We start from the raw sequence: 20761 nt of genomic DNA on the forward strand, positions 1-20761 counted from the left end.
CCCAGCAAATAGCTAGCACAGATAATACCTACTTGACTCGAAAAAGAAATGTTTTCGCCTACAGATGGAAAAACATCAATTTTTTTAAATTTCAGAAGATTGTAGACTATTAGTGGAAGAAACAGTGACGAGAAAAATATGAAGTGAATTTCTGGTGTCCCATTTTATAGCTACCTAATTAATTGAGCAAATTGTAAATGGAATGTCATGTTACCACAAAATTAACTTAAGGAGCTAATATATATATGTAGTATCGTGGACAAAAAGGCCCAAGATATTGGTCGAAACATAAACAATGTCGCGAGAGCCGAGGCGTCGTCGGGCCCATCAATGGGTCATCGGTCCTTTCAAGTGAATAGTTTCGTAGAAAGGGCCTACGTGACCCTGGCCACAGGTGTTTACGGAACACATGCGTGGTGGGGCGAAAAAAGACAAAGGGATGCTAGAGACAGAAGTCAGAGAGAGTGAGTGCAGAAGCCGGAGAATGTGAGTGGAGGAGCCAGGGAGTATGAATCGGGAAGTTGAGAGTCGAGTATGATAATAAGACGTACGACGATATTGTAATTAGTTCGTTGTATTGAGTATTGCTTGTTAAACCAAAACATCATTACTTGTCCTTACTCTAAGACCCATTAAGTTACTACATATGTAGCAGCGTAGCAGTTTAAACGTTACAGCTACAAAAATACTTTTCGCAGTACAGAAAATTTCTATGTTTAATTAGTTCTTAATATAACTTTGCATATATTACACGTGTGAAATGCAACGTTATGTCACAGGATATTTAAAGAAAGAGGCCAATAACACATATAAATACATGTAGCACATTACTTAACATGTACACATACGACCACGAACGATGATAATGATCAACTATCACATATTATTAACAAAATACACAACTGATTCGCAACATCATGCGTCTGTCAATTCTCTTTGATGACATATGTCCAGGTTTGAACAGATGGTCGTTAAACGTACAGTTCACAGTGGCGAACGACTGAAAGTTACACATCAGTCAGTGAAAGGATACATTGCTTGTAGCTATGATATTATACACATGCGATATAGTTCAATAAATTTAAAAAACGATGACTCAATCTTCTTGTTCCTTCTTCACGTATACTTTTACCCTTCTGAATTCTTTAAACTGTTCGAGGCATTCAATTGCAGAGCATAAATCTTCCTCGTTCTTTTCTAGAGTTAATTCGAGGGAAGCGAACAGGCTTTCGAGCTCGTGGCACGGCCACGTTTCCGTCGCCCCGACGATCGTTCGAAGCAGTTCCTCTATTTCAAACTCGGTCAGTTTCTCGTTGCTCGAAGCGGATAGATGGGACGGAGAATTTCTTGTTCGTTTTGACGGTGGTCCTTCGCCTGATGCGCTGTTTTTTCTTTTAACGTTAATTTCTGGACAGAAAATTGTTCTTTTTTTAGCTAGGAATATTGATATTGGATTAATAGACAAAATTTGCAGATATATTCTATAAGTGCGATTGAGCGAAATAGTTATATAAATATAGATCATTTAAAGATTTACTAAAGAGTTATAATAAAAATAAATAAATTTTATTACTTGATTTAGAATCGGTCATCACGTGAGCTGATCGCACGGCGCATATTTTGTTGCGGACTCTCAGTTTACTTCTCCGTGAGGATGGTATCTCTTCTATCATTATCGCAGTATTATTAATATTCTATGATGCTTTTTGAATGAAAAAATTAAAAGATCTTTCACTTACGCGTCGAAAGATTTTCCGCGAAATCAGCACGTGCTGCCTGCTTTCGCTTCCTACCTACTTCTTTTATCCTTTTTGAATTCATAACTTGTTCGAATTCCGCTAGTTAAATAATTACTACTTATTAATTGGGTTTCATAGAAAGTAAATATCATAAAATATGAAAGAAACTCCTTTTCTACGCTTCTACATTTAAAACGAGGATATCATATTATTATCACATATACCTTGTGAAGAACGATTAGATTCGAGATCACACGCCGAGTGAACGAATAATTGCTTGAAAAAAGATTCTCGCTGTTGTTTTCCGGGGGGCATGACTTCAAATATTTCGCTTTGATGTTCATCGAATAAAGATGCAATCTAATAATTGAATAAAATAAAAATGAGAAACGATATATTTCATCATTTTCATTATTTTTTTATATATCATTACATACAGTCGAAGGAATTATAACAAAAATAACTCTTGTCCATGCTTGTTTCTTGCAGAAACGCAAAAAATATTCTAACATCTGTAATCTCTGTTCAGTACATCATAATCTTTCTTAACAAAATATTATTACGGGTCTACTTATACTTACATTATGGGAAAACAATATTTAACTAAATCATTAAATTGTGGATCTCTTCATAATAATTGTTTTTATAGAGCTAGTTAATTTTTATCTAACAATAAATTAAAACATATTTAATTGTTTATAATATCGATTACACTATGTTTCGCTTATGACTACTTGAATGTGTTATTATTTTTAAAAAAGGAAAAGTGCGGAGTGAGTTGTTATTGTTATCATAATTACTTTAAAAAAGATACCTTTTAAAGTTTATAACATTTCAATATTGATTTCTGGAATCATAGTCTATTATTATCTTACAACTTTTTATTAACATTATTATTGTTAAATCGATATTATATGCTATTAAAGCACGACTTTAATCGTAGTGTCCCTTACATCTGCTGGTAAATCTGCTTGTGAGCAATTGGCCGTAATCAAGATTAAGATATGCACCGATCGATCTAAGCCATGCATCAAAGAAGTAAAAACGACGCGTGCCGCTTCATCCACTAGATCCCACCAGGCTAAGATGTCAGGAATGTAGAGCAACGATGGTAAACTTCTTCGAGCCATTTTCATTTTCTATCATTTAATTATCCAGATATCCAGTAATTAAATCATAAATATAATTCGAATATTTGAACATTTTAAAAATAGTAAAACAAAAAATAATTCATAAAGGATATAAAAATAAAAAAAACTTTGAGATATCTTTTATTCATTTTTTCCAATCTTTGTACGTCATTTTTTATCAATTTCATAAAACATTTTTTGTATTGAACACATAAAAAAATATCCTATTCTCTAATCTTCTTATTTCCTACGTAGACAATACATAATGAAGAATATTTTACGAGATTTCATTTTTAAGTTATCGCTTTATCAGCCTTAATTAATATTGTACTCTGATATTAATAATATTTATAACAGATACTTGAATGAGAGCTTCTTCCGCAGCCCTTCCTGTTTCCTCGAACAAAGTTGTGACGTCCAACACATGACAAGGTAAATGTTCCAAGGTATGGAGTAATGCTGGTCCCAGATGACGAGTGTGAGAGTCATCACCGCACAATAAAATCCTCGGACAGCTGTTTGACCTCGATACAGCTCTACCAGTGCTGTAAGAACAGCCTTTTAAAGCTTTTTACCTTTCATATTATGAGAACCATTACGATCTATCTATAACCAAACCCTACTCTCCTAGTGATCGAAAATTTAGCAGTTCAATGTAGCTTGATTAAACTAGTTTAATAATATCGTAAAAATTATAATATTATATGAAAAATGCCATAAACCATATAAACTTAAAAAATATTTACGCTGTGCTTTGATTAATTCGATCAAATTTATGAAATGATATACAATTAAAGCTTTCTTATCATTTCTGAATTTTCGTGTACCCTTCTGGTTTTTTAATATAAATTAAGTTTCTATCGTAGATTACGAATTTCCATGTAAATTTATATTTTTTTGGACACAACTAAAAAGATAGAACTTACTGTGAGGGATTCGTTTTACTTATTGAAAACCATAAAGGATGTTCTAATCTAGATATTATACGTATATGCATCCAGTGTATAGATGGATACAAAATGCAAAAGATTTGTACAAATTTGTCAAGGCTACTTATCAAATCAAACAGTAATTCGATGCTTACATATCATTGCAAATTAACATTCCCGTTGGACAAAGAGTTTCGAGTTGTAACAGAATGGATGACAAATTTTCTTGAAGTAATGGCTGGATTTTATACGACAAAGATTTCACGGGTACGATTGTAACACGATGCGATGCTGGCAAGATGTTCTGTTGTGCCCTTAGAAAATCTTGTTTCTCAACCTATTACGTTGACAATTATGAAAAGAACTTCATAAATTATTTAAAAAGGATTTATCTTCTTCAAATTAACTTAAAATGCAATATATATATATTTTGCAACGATCACATTCCTTGTTTTATTATTCGATTAAACATTATAGCTTCTATGTAACGATCAGTTTAATATCAATTAGATTAAATAGCGCCGCTGGCAAATAAAGTAGCTATTTTATGATCCACGTATTCTAATAGAAGTGCCCCGATCTAGATTTCTGGAGGATTGACTCATTGTTTCTTAATCTTTCTCCCTCTGCAATATCTTTTGTCAATGGGAATAATTTTTGCAGGATATAGTTCGTGATTTAGGATTACGTGATTGAACTTTATTTTATAAAAAATAACGGGTATCGTAACTATTATAGATATTATAAATAATTATAAATTTTTTCAGTTATCGGTAGCCATTATCGATTATAGAAACTTCTTTTTGGCTACTTCTAATGATCGTCGACTTTTCTTAACGTTATTCACTGATAATATTATCAACCCTGAATTAATTGTTCTACAGAAATTGTTTAGCTTTAAATGAAACTGTCTTTCTTATCTTAAATCTATTATGAAATTCTCTTTTCATTACTTTAAGATGACGTTCGTTAATCTGATACTTCGCATTGGAAGTATATATTTCCGGATAAAGTCTCCGAACACAGCACATTACCGCTTCGGCGCAAAGAGCTTGCAAGTCACTTCCACAAAATCCGACCGTTTTCGATGCCAGATACGCTAAAAATTTTTGCGGTGGTTTTTGCTTCCAACTTTTTATATGAACCTATGATCACACATGGTCTCTTTATTTTAATGTACTTGTTTTAGAAATTAAAGGAACGATGTACACATTAGATTGAAAAGAGAATCTTTCAAAGAAATGCGAATGAATTAATTACACTACGTAATAGTTTATAACTAAACGTACTGAGAGTATTTCTTTCCTCGACGTATAACATGGCAACGGGAAGTATAGCTCTCTGTCGAATCGGCCAGATCTTCTTAAAGCTGGATCTATGGCATCGATTCTGTTCGTTGCTCCAATTACTATGATCTCTGAATTGTTCTCTAAGCCGTCCATCAAGGCCAAGAGAGTGGAAACAATGCTGGCGTGCACAAAGTCTTGGCGGCTAGATCTGACTGGAGCTAAACCGTCAACCTCGTCAAAGAAGATTATGCAAGGCTTCGATTGTTGAGCCTGTAAGATCGACATGGTTTTCAAATTTTTGTAAATCAACCGCTGCTAAATATCTTTCAATTTGCAAATGCAATTTAAAATCTTTATTGTCTACAAATGAAACGAGAACAGGTATATGTTATATGAATTGAAACTTTCCTTAAAAGATAAAAAGCTCGGAAAACTTCAAGTATTTCAACATATTATACATATCTTAAAAATTAAAAGTACGATGGATAGGAAATTTTAATTTAAGTAAAACACTATATTAACCAATGAAAAAATCTTCTGAAGCTTTTTCTCGCTCTCGCCGACCCATTTGCTAAGGCAATCGGAACCCTTGCGAGATATAAAGGAAACCTTTCGTTCCGAATTACTACACTCTGCGGCTAAAGCGCTGGCGACCAGCGTTTTTCCTGTTCCTGCGAAACAGAGGATGTCAATCGGGAATCTCGTTTCCAACAATGTTCCGCTTCATTACGAACCGTAGAACGCTTTATTTTACCGGGAGGCCCGTAAAAAAGCAAACCCCTCGGTGGTTTCAGGTTGAACTTCGCGTAAATGTCACCGTACATGAGCGGAAACAGAACCGTTTCCTTTACAACACGAATCTGCTTCTCCAGACCTCCGATGCAAGAGAAATCCTTCGCGCAAGACATCTTTCACGATCAAACTGACCTCGAATCTTTTATTTCGCATACCCGACGAACATATTTTCATTCAATTATTTTGTATATAATTGTTTCTTAAATCATCGCCCGATGAAATACTCTTCGACTACTCGCATCGTTGATCGTACATGCGCATCGTGTATTGCTGGATATTTTACTGGAATTTTTCTGCGGCGTTTGACGATTGATTCAAGTGGTTTCACAATATAATTTCATTATTTTTTACGTTTCGTCGATACGATTCCAACGAAACATGCGAATCGTGTTACGCTTTGAAGCAATGTTCGTGTAGTTCTAAGTAATATATAAGATATTATCATTACGAGTTTTTTCAATACGATAAACTCTATTTTGTTTCAAGTTAAGGCTCTAAAAAGGCGTAATTCTAATTATAATACTATAAAATTTTTCTAATATGTGAATTTTAAAAAGGAAAGATATAATATAATGTTTGTTTTGAAGTTTACATTGATTTTTTATTATTTTATATTTTTACTGTTGTAAAGATACGTATTAAACATTATGCATTAAGCAATAAAGTGAATGTTATTATTACTGATGTTACTTAATTATTCGATATATGTAAGTAATATGAATTGAATCATATTAAAAAACTATATTTATTTCATATTTATACTATTTTATAACATAACTTAAGATCTTCAATATGTACAAAGACATTTTTAACTCGTTAATAAATTTTATGAAGGAATGATATCATACATTTTTATAAAGGGATAATAGGAATTTAGTAAAAGGTAATTAAAAATAAAGCAGGTTATTACAATTATGAAATTTCAATTTATTATGCTACAATGAATGACAATAAAACATTACCTGTATGGTAAAATAAATAAGGCAGTGTATGCTCTTTTGTTTTGTTTCCTATATCTTCTACACATATGCTTCATATGTCTGAAACTACTGTCTGCCAAAGGTCATATTGTACGAACATACATATTCAATAAAAATTTCATTAAATTCGTAGATCAATATGTTCTTTGCAAATAGCAGCATTACAATCTTTATTATCCGAATATTTTAGCAAAGTAATTATATTAGTTAGTTCAAACGGCAGTGGTTACGGGAACCTCTCGATTAATACAATGTACATGTAATTACACAGTTTTTTTGTCTTTTGCTTATTCTTGGTAATACAGAGATGATAGCACATCAGAAAATAGCACCAGAAATTATTCTTGGAGTAATTACGTTTCGGATTTATTTATCATAAAGTGGAATGTAAAATATATCAATGGAAACAGAAAAGTCACAATGATTCAATTAATGTCCTTTTTTCAATCTGTATTAATTGCATATGTGATTTTTCTGTATCATTTGCTATTTATCAAGATTTACATTTCAATCTTTATCATTGAGATATTATACAAATTCTTTGGCAAATATCAGCGATATTTAATGGATATACTTGAATTAAATAAAAGTTTATGGATACTATATTACTGAATTAAATTGAGCTGATAAAAAGTATCTGAATATAGACTATACCATTAACATACAAATTTCAAACAAAATTTCATATCGCTGAACTTTTTGTTAATGCTTTAGAAACTAGAAGCAATATTACAGCTCGTTTTTAGTACTTTAAATTCCTTGCTTCTTATATATCATGAGTGCTATAAATGATATCATATAATGGTAACACTATTTTTGTTAACTTAGTTCTCTTTATTTAACATCAATACCAATACTTATTCAATTTCCATAATGTAGCATTAGTTTATATAATGTTGATTATCCTTATCATAAAAGGATAGACACCTGAGCAAGAGAAAGTACAATATTCAAATCCTCAATTTTACTAAATTTCGTGTGAAGTGTCTTGATGTAAAATTAAATAAATTACTCAATTAAAAAGCATCCCAATTATTAAAAGTCCAAATTAAATTCTAAATTGTGCAAAAATACGTGAACTAAGATTTTTTAATTTACATTTAAATTCTTATAAAATCACTTGTATTTCGTGTACAATTATAAAAAGATATCTTAACAAAGACATTAACAAATATTTTTAAATCTTTTGAAATACTGCTACAAATTTTAGTGAACTTTTAAACATTAGTTCCTTTACTGTTAGTACAGTTTAATTTTATACAAAACAGTGTACGTATGCGCATGGAACATTTTTAATACTAATAATTAAATACAGAAATAGTTTTACATATAATACTAAATTAAATTATGAAAAGAATGCAAACTTTTTAAAAATATTATAATTAATTAGCAATGAAAATAAAATGAATTTTCTTGGCATGACATATTTTTACCATAAATTATCTTCATTCATTCTTTGAACTCTAATATATCATCCTAAAACATCAAGCATATATCAAAACATTAAACATATAGATAATTGTCCTAAAAATTATATATATAAATTATTTTATTTCAAAATTTGGTATGTACACTAAAGAAATTCATCTAATAGAGTACTGAAAATTATTTTGCTAGTACAATTTGAATATAGAGAGTAACACACAAGGGGAATAAATACTATGTAATGAGCATTTCTAGAGTTCAGTCTTTTCATCCCTATATTCTAACAAATATTAAGTAATTTAATTGTAATTTCGTAAAACTCAGTTATAATACTAGCTATAATTGAAAAATGAATGTTTTATATTTAATTTAATTTTCACATTCGCAAATTTTGACCAATATAAGTATAAAAAATTATATAATTACCAATTTATTAATAACATATCATAATATTTGAAATTGTATCAGTTATTGGTTACATAGTATTATTTTAAGAATATAGTATTATTTGTTACATGCTTGATTATAAGAGTTACTATTAATTCTTACTATCCATTTTAAACTTAGTATGTATTCTACATATATATATATATATATGTATGTAAATAATTGAAACTAAATAAAGAAATTCATTTGCTAACACATTGTTTCCTTATATAAGTGAATACTATTTATATGAACAATGTCAATAGGAAGAACTTACTATTTTCTTCTTCTTACTAAATCTTTTTTCTCTCATCTATAATGTTTGGTAACTATTCTTTCACTGTTACAGTATAAATCACAACCAGTATACGAATCTAGAATGTAAGTTTTATGTTAAATATTTTCTAACATTTATACAAATACGATTTTCTTTGCATATGTTTACGATTTTTACCGAGGTATTTCATATTTATACTGATTTTCAATTATATCCACTGTTATACCCATAACTGAATCAAAATCTATTTTTTAATTACTTTGCTTATTGTTTATAACTTTGGTCAAAATAAACCGACGAGCATGTTTCAATTGTACATTATCCACATTATAATTAAAAAACTAATTACCTAAATATAATTCAACTATATAATTTTATAATTGTACTCAATAAAATCGTACTATCTAAAATAACAAATTCAAATTTTTAATAATGCCACGATAACATTCGTGACCAGTCGCTATATATGACCAATCAGTAATGTATATAAGAATGACAAATTTATGCTAGATACAAGTAATTTTTATTCACATTGATGAAAAATCATTGTATCAAGCGTTATTTTAAATAATACACAGATTATCTAAATTTAATTTACTAAATTATCCATGATTTTTAAATACGAAAAGAAAGCATATAATAAATATCAAAATCTAGTACAAGCTACTCCTAAAAATTCATTATATGTACATGCCAAAGGTATTTAATTATGCAATATGTAATATTGTTCATAAAATTTGGAATGTATTTACATGTTTTACAATTTATGAAATTTGTTTTCAAGTTCTCATTGCTTTAATGATTGATGAATAACCTCTAATGAAACAGTAAAAAAATTATATAAAATTACTCAATTTAAATTTAAAACTTAAACATTTTTATATCGAATGTTACTTTACTAAACAATTTCTTTTTAAAAATAGAGCACATGTAACCTTATATATGCATGTTGGAACCTATATGTCAAGATATGTCTATGTTTAAAGTACTTTTATAAAAATTATGTAAAGGTCTGTAAAAATCCAAAGTAATAACTGGCGCATATAATGAATCTATAATGTATTTTATGAAGATTTGTTAGAATTCTACTATGTGCAGATACAATAAAATAATTTGATATAATGTACTGCCAAGTACCATATGTAAAAAACTATAGTTAAGTACATATTGTATTAAATTACCATCATCTTTGTATAACCACCATTTGCAAAATTTTGTTATGAAGAAATATACTTCTTTGAGTCATGAAGTACTATATATTAACGCAAAAATTATTTCACAAGTATCTCACTAAAATCAACTTACACAGAAAACAAATTATTTGTAGTTTTCTAACTAATTACTTTTATTGCATTTTTATACGAATTTTTATGTAAAAATTTATAATTAACTGAGAATTATGTATGATTATTGAAGTATCTAAATTTGATATCAAAATTTTTTACTGTGAGATATATTATGTCAGCCACTAATAATTATAAGCCAATATTATTATAATAATTTATCATTTTATATTTAGATACTGAGAGATAAATGATTAAAATCGTATCCTTTTAGTTTCATATATAACGATCATTCTTTTCCTTGTAAGATTAACGCACAGTTATACTTCACCATGTCTTTAAAAACAGAAATTCGAATGCACCATTTCGGTTTTTCTTCATATATATCTATATAATATTAAAGTTACCTCCTTCCTCTTATTAATTATCAGTAACTGTAAAGATTGAAACGAAAAAAATGTACTATTTTAAATCATCATGTGATTTAACATTAATTGATAATCTTTGTTTAGTGTAAATGTACAAAAATTTTGTTATAATGATACTAAAAGTAATATGTGACTTATAATATGTCGGTTTGATTAGCGACATGATGAACTTTCTCGTACGTTGTCTTGAACTCTTCAAATCTTTTCACTTCCTTGAGCAACTCCTATACACATTATGAATTATAAGATACCTTATACAACATAAAAAAATTATTCTCTCTACATTATATTATTCTATTGAAAAGTCATACACAACAATAAGATTCAATAAGAAACAAATAATAATTTGCTTGATATCATTTAATGACAAATATGAATGTTAGAATAATTAATTAAATAGGGAAATGATATTGCATGATATTGAAAAATGAATAAATATAACAAATTTGGTTAAATAAAATATATTTACCTTTGGCAGTGATTTCCTATCGTAGCTCTGAGCATATTTTCCTACGCATCGACTTAGTTGCACATAAATGTCACATAGTACTTCTACAGGAAAATCCTTCGTAATTTCAACGGTGGTTTGCCATGCATTCTCCAATTCATTCCTATCTACTACAAACTTTTCGTTTTCTTCAAATCTGACTGGACTAGAATCACTTTCAATAGCAAACGATAATTCATCTATACTTCCCCGTCTAGACGATGAGTTAGATGCACTATTTTCCGCATTCTTCTCTTCTTCCGTAAAACATATATCCATATTTTCAATTTCATCAATATGCTGATCACTGACATTATTGCTTTGAATTCCTTGCATGTCTTTTGAACTTTCATTTTGCGAATCGTTTTCAGAATCAGAATTATCAAACAAAGGTACATGACCATTCAAAACACTATTTGCTTCAGTTTCAAATTCTTGGAATTTTTCTAAATCTATACTTGTTGTTTCATTGGTTAAACATACTTTGTTATCAGATACAGTTACATTTTCATCAAATGCGATTTTCTTCTTTTTATGAACTTTTTTTACATAGCCCCGTGCCCAAGCTGGTATTCTACGTTTTCTGGAGTTATTATATCTTCTTCCATTTACAATCAAGGAATGACTAGGACTCGCAGTGTCTTTTTTATCTATTCGTTCGGTTCCAGACGTGGATTGCTCTGCTTTTGACTGATTCTTATTTTCTACCTCGTTGTTAGACGTACTTTCAATAATTTTACGATTCTTCGAAATCTCACGACATTTATCCTCAAAGTCGGAATCCAATTCTGCTTTTATTAATGCGTATGCATTATCACGAAGAGAGCATGCACGGTGTCTTATCAATTTGTCAGCTGGATCTCTGTGAAAGAACGTTACATAATATATGTATATCATATAATACATACATATTAATGTTATAAAGAAATATATCACTATCGAAAAGCAACATGAACTAATATGAGTGGCTTTCAATAATACAATTTTCTTCATATAATGCATCATATATAAATAATTAATAAAATATGTCAGCAATTGAAAGCCACCTTAACTACGGAGCAACAACAGCAACGGATAAACAGGAATATCTGAACTACCTCTTTAATATTCCAAGGGAAGGCCTATCACGTAAGCTGACATGAAAACACACAACATGAATGTCAGTATCAACTTTAACTCCATTATTTATATTATTTATAATTGTATGTATAATGACAAAAAAAGTAGGAGAATAAGTAATAATAAAAAATAATATCTGTGCAACATTCTTTTTGAATAATTTATGAAGAAAACAGAGTAGTAAAACATACCAAATGCTTCCGTATTTAAATTATAATATTGAAGTATATAGTTTTATAAGATTTGGTTAGGGATTTGATAAAACAAATGTAATATACTGTGCCCACTGACCTGTCAGGATTATATTCCAAAGCATTTCTACAAATGAGATCAATATCATCAAGAAAATCTCGAGCACAAAGGTAACAATGCATATCGATTTTTGTCATCATGGTTTCTAAATCCATAGGTTGTTTTATTATCATATTATAATCTGGCACTTCTTCCGTATCTACTGGTTTTGTAAACATGAAAAATCTGCAATGTAAATATTTAATATTTGATATTAATTTTCACCTTATAAACAAAAAGTTATAATATGAAGATATTTACTGTCTATTTCTTGCAAGTTTTGAACAAATTTCCCTCAAGAAAATTCTTAATTCTCTTAACGAAACTTCTTCTTTTTCATACATTATTTTCTTTTCTTCTTCTGTTAATTTCTTTGGTAAAGGATCTGGTGCTAAAGGAAGCTCCTCTAGAACTTCTACTTTGTCATCTTTTATTTTCGGTGGCTTCAAGCTCTGAACCATGAAGATAGGTCGGAAGAATTTGGATCTTTGTTCTGCTGTTGGTGTTTTCATAGAATAAACTTCACTACGAAGTTCGCTAAACAGACTTTGAAGTTGAGTAGGAAGATCCTGATATGTTCTATCACTTGTGGCTAAAATTAAAATGGGCAAAGAAGGATCAAGTGCTGCAATACGACACAAAAAAACTGCTTTTACAGTTTCAGGTACAAGTGGCCACCACTGATCAATCGACCGAATATAAATTATGGACGGCACATTCCTGGCAGCTTCGTTAAATACCTATGTTATTTAAAATCGTATAAAATATTTTTAATTATAATTTACTAATAATGCATGTTTCCTTTTATTATTGTTAACTAACCTGAACGCAGGTTTCTTCTGGCGATCGTCCACTTTCTGCAAAAAGAGTGCTAACATCTAATGTTTGAATTGGTAGATGTTCCATATGATATAATAATGCTTGTGCTAAATGTGGTCCTTGACCTTCAGACAAATTTCCACCGGAAATTAATAGTCTTGGACGATGAATTCCTTTGGTAATTTTCACTCTAGAATATTTAAGACAGTAATATTAAATAAGAAAGGTAAATATAACAGTAAAATAGTTGTTCTTAAAATTTTGTTACTTTGCCATAGCAGAATTAACTCCTTGTGGAAATATTCCTTTTATTGAGTTAAGTAACTCTTCCAATAAAGGACCTAATAAGGGTTCCATGAAAAGTTGTAATTTTCTTCTAGCACAAGCTGACACTCTTTGTGATGATGGTACAAGAATGGAACTAGCTTGTAAAAAATCCCGTTTTTTCACCTATAAAAAATATATATAATCTTATTATATTTATTTAATAGATATATGTTATCAAATAATAATAACATACTTTGATTCGTTCAGGATCTAAAAGTAACCTATTATTTGTTATATATATTTGTGGATAAGTTCTTCGCAATCCTTGCAAAACTGCTTCAGTGCATAAAGCTCTCAAGTCTGAGCCACAATAACCTGTCGCTTTTTCAGCTAATATCTCTAACAATTGATCAGGTGGGGGATTTTTCCACTTGCTAACGTGAATTTTTAATATCTCTAGTCTTTCTTTCATAGCAGGTAAAGGAAAAAATAATTCCCGATCGAAACGACCTGGCCTACGTAATGCTGGATCAATGGCATCTATTCTATTTGTTGCTCCAATAACTATTACCTATTACCAATAAAAAGAATGGGAATCAATCATAAATATTTGATAATTAAGCGCTTAAACATGTGTTCAAAAATGAAATAATTAACCTCTCCCCTATCACTGAGGCCATCCATAAGCGCCAAAAGAGTAGATACAATACTAGCATGGATTTGATCCTGTTTCGTACTTCGAACAGGTGCAAGGCCATCTATTTCATCAAAAAATATTATGGACGGTTTCATTTGTTGAGCCTGCTCAAATAACAATCGCAACTGGCGTTCGGATTCTCCGACCCACTTAGATAGACAATCAGCGCCCTTTCTCATAAAGAACGACATTTTTCTATTACCTTGACTACATTCATTTGCCAATGCTCTAGCTATCAACGTCTTACCAGTTCCTAGATAAATAAATAAAGATGTATTAATAATCACAATGTGTTACTTTAGATATAACTAATGTAATTACAAATATATAATAATAAATATAGATGTATACAAGATATACCTGGTGGACCATGAAATAATACTCCTTTTGGTGGGGTAATATGAAAACGTTCAAAAACATCTGGATACATCATAGGAAAAACAACCATTTCTTTAAGGCAGTGAATATGTGATTGTAAGCCTCCAACATCATTGAATCTAATATTAGTATCTAAAGTAATTGGATTTATATCTGCTTTACGATCAGGTGGTCCACCTTGAGGTATTGCTGATTGCCTACAATAAAATGATTTTATTTGAAAAATAACTTATATGATTATTTTTAATCTAGCAAAATATTTCCTAAATTCTCTTTTTACCTTGCTTTTTTACTTTTCTTTTTATCATAACGTTGTGGTTCTGAATCACTGGAATCGCTAGAGCTTGTACTTTTGCTTCTATGTTTACGCCTTCTCATGGAATTACTAAGAACACTTCTAAGTGCCTTTATAGATCGCCGAACTGGTTCTACATTAGCTTGGAATCTATCTACAGTTGGTTTTTTCTGACGTAAACTATACTTTCTAGGACCAGGGGAATCGGAAGATTCACTTAAATCACTATCTACCACTATAAAAATATAAAGTTAGAAATAATATAGAAAAACGTCTTTAGTCATATAAAATAGTAACATGTTTATGTCAAAGATAAACATCGAACCTGTAAGTTTCTTACCCCGTGGTAATTGCCTTTGTGCTGTCCTTCTAGTTCGTTTAATACGGGTATACATATCTTCATAGCCCTGACAATAACAAGTATTTTTTATCTTCTCATTATGTTCTAACAATAATTTTCCTCATTAATTTAACATTATTTTATACATGTACTAATCAATGTACAAATGATAAAATAATATTCTTATTTTATTACTTTATATTAAAAATTAGAATATAATTGCTCATCAAAAAAATTACAAAAAATTACTTACATCTTCATTTTCTGAATTATCATTATTTTCAGGTTTTTCGCTTTCTTGTGAGCTATCTTCATCAGCTTCAACACGTTCTACTTTAGGCTTCACATCCTTTTCACTTAAATTTCCACCAAGTCTTGTAGCTGGTCCTTCTCTAAGTCTACTTGGACTGTCAGACTTTCTTGTTCTATACATAGGTTAATTTAATATAGATTTAATCACATTTTAGCTTTATAAATTACCTTAATGAATATTTACCTTACATCCTTTTCCTCATTAGATTTACTTCTGGTTTCCATTTTATCTTTATGATCCCTGTCTGTTCTTTCCCTTTCTTGCCTATCCTTAAGATCTCTGATATCTTTGTCCTGCTCTACTTTTTCTCTAATATCACGATCACCTCTTCCTCTAAGTTCTCTATTATTTTGTCTGTCATGCTCGCTTCTTTCTCTAATATGTCTTGAGTTTTTATTTGGAGGATGATTTTCACGTGATCTAAGAGGCATACGCTCCCTAACATCACGTTTTCTTTCAGGAACTTCATCCACCATTTCTTTATCAGATGAAGAACCATGTTGTTGAAACATAGGATAACCTTTCAATGTTTGTGTACCTAAAATACATTAGAAATAATTAAAAAATCTTCACATAACAAGAATTTTTACTTATCTAACAACTATTTTATCTAGAACATGTTTAAAAGATAGACTTTATATGTTACATAATATTCAATAATTTTCTTGATATGATTTAAAAAAGATTTAAAAAGATTGTAAGTGATATATATTACATATAGAATCAAATATGATTTTAAGGTATGCTTTACCTAAAATCCAACTAGTATTAAGATTATCATATGTTTGCATTCTATGACGTGTGCTACGGCGCACACTTAAGTTATTCATAGATATATGAGAAGTAGAATTTGAATGTGATCGTAAAGTACGCAAACTTTTAACCCTTCTGGCATTAGAGCCCAGACTACGATTTCTTGGAGAAAAGATATCTTCTTCTGTATCCATTGAGTCCAATGCAGCATCATCATCTGACATTATCTATATTGTATCATACAATTAAAAGTACTTCTTTTTTAAATTTCAACTGATTTAATCATTATACATATATTGCTCTTTTACACTAATATATTAATCTTGTATATTAATCTACAGCACGCGCGTGCATATATGTGTGTGTTATTAAAACTATTATACATATATAAATGTATTAAAAACTTATTTAAATTAGAATGGTAATATTTTATAAAAATAATTGAAGTAGAAGGCATAACATCAAGTATTCTTGTGAAATACAGTAGAAAAATGGTATATTTGACTCATAATATAATGAAATAAATTATATAACAATGATAGAACTTTTTGACAGTTAACAAACATTTTTTCGTATTTTTTGTTGTTCTTTTTTACGAAATGGAACACCGCCCACTTAAATACTTTTGCAGAACGCCGAAGAGTATGAAAATGAATGTAAAATGCTTCTTATAAAAAAGTGAAGATACAATTAATAATTAACCATAGAAAATGTAAAAAAGATGATTGAAATTAAAATATGCACGATTTATAATAATAATAAACAAAGCACCATAGAAGCAATTAGATTCTCCCTGAAACACACGAATTTTAACCTCAGGAATTATTTAGCATTTGAGGTCATCGATGCTCGAAATATTTAGCATTTTACCAAATAAATTACCTTCATCTGGCCAGTTCTTGCTGCCAATTTATACTTAAAGTAAAAAGAAAACTGCTAACGTCCGTCATATGCCTTAGGTAAAGTAACACCACTGCCTCGATTGAGTGCACGTAGCGCATGCACACTGAACCTCCACAAAGGTCGTTTTATGATCGACTATCACTTAAAATTATGTTACATTAGCAACATGAATAATAAAGATCCACATGACACATGTTATAACCAATAAGTTCGTCGTTGCAATAAAAAATTTCTTGTCGAATCGATGATTACAAAATTCGTATCCGCAAACTATCATTGCATACGTGAACACATACTGAAATTAGCTGTAAATGTATCTGTAGATCTAACCTAACCCGTTTGCAATTGTGATCACCTTTAAGTATATGATGCAAGAATACGATATTAGCGCGCTCTGAAATAAAACGAGTTAACTACTGATGGTAAGTGTACGATGTATGCATAAATGTAATTATTGGTACAAACATTGACTAAATACAGAATAGATCTATCATTGCAAAAAAGTTCGTATCATATGTTCTGAAATACTGATCGCACAAAAAATCAGAAGTTTTGTTATTTAAAGTGCTAAATTTAATAATTACAATCATATGACTGTTCCGGAAGTTGGCATTTCAAAAATTTTAAAATCAATTTAAATTGAGTTATATATTTTTGTATACTAGAATAGATGCATTTTTTATTTTGTATAAAAAAATATTTGTTTTTAAAAATGATTAATTAAAAGGATACTGTAATTCTGTAAAATTTAGCATATGAAATGCTATGAGACATAAGATCACTTTTTCTCAATATATTTTATTTAAGTTAATGCGGAATGAATTTATTAAACTTGTACTTATTTTTAATTTCCACTTCCTTTTTCTCAAATATAATTATTAAAATTTGATAGTGTTTTAATTCTTCAGTAGAAGTGTGTAAAAACCTGCATCGTAAGCAAAAATATATTTAAGAAATAATATAATATATTTGTTAAAACTTTACTTAATTGTTTAAAATTACATATATTTCGCAATTGGTTTAGGCATGAATAAAATTAAGTAAACAAGAAAGCATAGGCTACTGAAAGATGTTTCCTTTAAATGCATTTTAGATGTCATATATTTGTACTTATTGGAAAGTTAAAATTTCTATAGTTTCTGTAGTTTTGGGTGTTATTTGAAATTATGATAATAATCTATAATATTTTATATATTTACTAATTATACAGTGTCTGTAAATTATATACAGTTTGTGAATGTTCTGTTTGTATAATATATATAAATTATAAAGATAATTAAAATTATATACAATATCTTACTTTATAGGTTATAACCCTATAAAGGTGTATCTCAAAAAAACTGACAAATTAAAAAATTTTATGCATTGTTTTTAAGAATTAATTTAATATTTTTAATGTTTTGTGGCAAGCAGTATATTATTAGAAATAATTTAACATTTTTCCGTTTTATAAGATTGCAATACGGTAAGTTCATTAACATACATATACATACATGTATATACATATAAAACGCTACTATTGAATGAAAATATAGAACAATTATTTCAAAATTATTGAAAAATATTATAATAAGGCATGAGTGATATCTATTGAGTCAAATAATTGTTCAATGTTAATGTTTCAAATTATTTTGTTATTCTTGTTATATATATGTATTCTTATGTTAATTATATATATTTAATTTTAGATCATTTTTTAAATAAAAACATGTCAGTCGAAGTTAACAGTATTAAACAAGATGAGAATAATATTGAACGAACTAATAAAAGACAAATGAACGATGAAAGTTATGAAATGATAACAAAAGCTCCAAAGGTAGAACCAACTGAAGATGTAGTACAAAGAAAAAACAACGCTAAAAGGAAAAACTTTGTAATAATGTTAGGTTACCTTGGCAGAAATTATTGTGGTATGCAAATTAATCGTGGTACGAAAACTGTTGAAGAAAGTTTATTATCTGCTTTGTTGAAAGCAAATTTTATTACGGAAGAACAATTTGAAGATGTAAGAGAAATTAAATTTCAAAGAGCTGCACGTACAGATAAAGGTGTATCAGCAGTTAGGCAAGTTGTTTCTTTACAATTGCGTAAGTATTATATTATTTATTTTACAGTTATATGAATAAAGCAGCGATAATTGTGAATGATGTTAATTAAAATAATAATTAACGTCATTAACTCATAATCAATTATAGCTGATCATGTAAATAAAGAAGATATAAATGAGTACCTTCCAAAGGATATCAGAGTATTTGATGTAAAGAGGGTAACAAAAACTTTTAATAGTAAAAATAAATGCGATGCTAGAACATACAGATATGTTCTTCCTTCATTTGCTTTGGCTCCAGAAGATCCAAATTTTTTACAAATTGACAAAGAGGAAGAAGTAGATGAAGAACAACGACTTAAACAACTAGCTATGATAGATGGAAAGCCATATCATGAATTCCGATTGACTCCAGAAATGCTTGACAAGCTAAATGAAATTTTGAAATTATTAGAAGGCACACATAATTTTCATAATTTTACATCAAAAACGTAAGTTATTTTGTATCGTAAAATCTTAGTATATTACTTTCTCTACTTATTATATTACTTTCTCTTAGAAAGCCATTAGATCCAAGAGCCAAGCGTTATATAATATACTTTCGTTGTGTTGAAACATTTATTGCAAATAATATGGAATTTGCAGTACTGGAAATAAAAGGACAAAGTTTTATGTTACATCAAATTAGAAAAATGGTATCTTTAATAATAGGGATTTGTAGAAATATTGTGACAAGTGATATTATCAAAGATGTATTTTCATTAGAAAAAATGAACATCCCTATTGCACCAGGTTTAGGACTAAGTTTACATTTTGTAAGATATTTTAATTTTAATTAGTTTCAAATATGAAATAGAATTATTTAATTAAAATCTTCCTTTATTTAGGTACATTATCAATATTATAATGAAAGATTTGGAAAAGATGGATTTCACAAAACATTAGAATGGCAAGAATGTAATGAAGATGTTGACAAATTTTATAAAGAATGCATTTTACAAGATATAATAGATAAGGAAATATCAGAAAAAGTGTATCCTTTTTTATGTAATAATTTACAGAGTAATTGATTAATATTTTTTAAATTACAGAATACTTTAATAAAAATATTTACCTTGACAAGTGTAATGTAGAATGATACATTGGTTGGCATCTATCCTAACACCAAAGAGATTTGCATTTAAAGAATATTAGTACAGTGTGAATATGTATCATAAGATCATTGTATTTTTTATCAAAAGTATAATTACATATATTTGTCAATATAACTATTTTTAACTATTTTAAACTGTAATATTATTACGAATATATAAAAAATCTAAAAGAATTTATTTAATTATAGAATATATTC

At 29.0% G+C, this 20761-nt stretch overlaps 3 protein-coding genes across 8 annotated transcripts; 1 reads left to right on the plus strand and 2 right to left on the minus strand.

The window, feature by feature from the left end:
• Positions 1-931: 931 nt before the first annotated feature.
• LOC126915336 (ATPase family AAA domain-containing protein 2-like) lies at positions 932-6370 on the minus strand. Its single transcript, XM_050719915.1, has 9 exons — positions 5842-6370; positions 5610-5758; positions 5088-5357; positions 4752-4943; positions 3954-4135; positions 3231-3414; positions 2693-2878; positions 1936-2099; positions 932-1481 (listed from the first exon to the last, which is right to left on the minus strand). The coding sequence occupies exons 1-9, from the start codon at positions 5993-5995 to the stop codon at positions 1097-1099; spliced, it is 1866 nt and encodes a 621-aa protein (XP_050575872.1). The 5' UTR covers positions 5996-6370; the 3' UTR covers positions 932-1096.
• A 415-nt stretch (positions 6371-6785) lies between these two features.
• On the minus strand, positions 6786-17708 carry LOC126915449 (ATPase family AAA domain-containing protein 2-like). Of its 6 annotated transcripts, XM_050720131.1 has the most exons (17): positions 17343-17707; positions 17232-17253; positions 16459-16687; positions 15891-16245; positions 15648-15819; positions 15380-15461; positions 15040-15289; positions 14742-14956; positions 14342-14634; positions 13938-14255; positions 13686-13867; positions 13421-13607; positions 12860-13338; positions 12599-12784; positions 12286-12321; positions 11171-12050; positions 6786-10925 (listed from the first exon to the last, which is right to left on the minus strand). In XM_050720131.1, exons 2-17 carry the CDS (start codon positions 17232-17234, stop codon positions 10836-10838), a joined length of 3957 nt encoding a protein of 1318 aa, XP_050576088.1. In that variant the 5' UTR covers positions 17235-17253; positions 17343-17707; the 3' UTR covers positions 6786-10835. The 6 variants fall into 6 exon arrangements, with proteins under 6 accessions (XP_050576088.1, XP_050576091.1, XP_050576090.1 ...); XM_050720134.1 differs by lacking the exon at positions 17232-17253 and having other exon boundaries at positions 6786-10707; positions 17343-17708; XM_050720133.1 differs by lacking the exon at positions 17232-17253 and having other exon boundaries at positions 15395-15461.
• Positions 17709-18449: 741 nt separating this feature from the next.
• On the plus strand, positions 18450-20737 carry LOC126915468 (pseudouridylate synthase 1 homolog). The gene is made up of 7 exons (XM_050720184.1): positions 18450-18574; positions 18671-18828; positions 19052-19450; positions 19559-19901; positions 19970-20225; positions 20298-20443; positions 20544-20737. Exons 2-7 carry the CDS (start codon positions 18759-18761, stop codon positions 20602-20604), a joined length of 1275 nt encoding a protein of 424 aa, XP_050576141.1. The 5' UTR covers positions 18450-18574; positions 18671-18758; the 3' UTR covers positions 20605-20737.
• The last annotated feature ends 24 nt before the right edge of the window (positions 20738-20761 follow it).

The sequence above is a fragment of the Bombus affinis genome, chromosome 4 (assembly GCF_024516045.1).
Source record: "Bombus affinis isolate iyBomAffi1 chromosome 4, iyBomAffi1.2, whole genome shotgun sequence".
In the NCBI taxonomy this organism is placed as follows: domain Eukaryota; kingdom Metazoa; phylum Arthropoda; class Insecta; order Hymenoptera; family Apidae; genus Bombus; species Bombus affinis.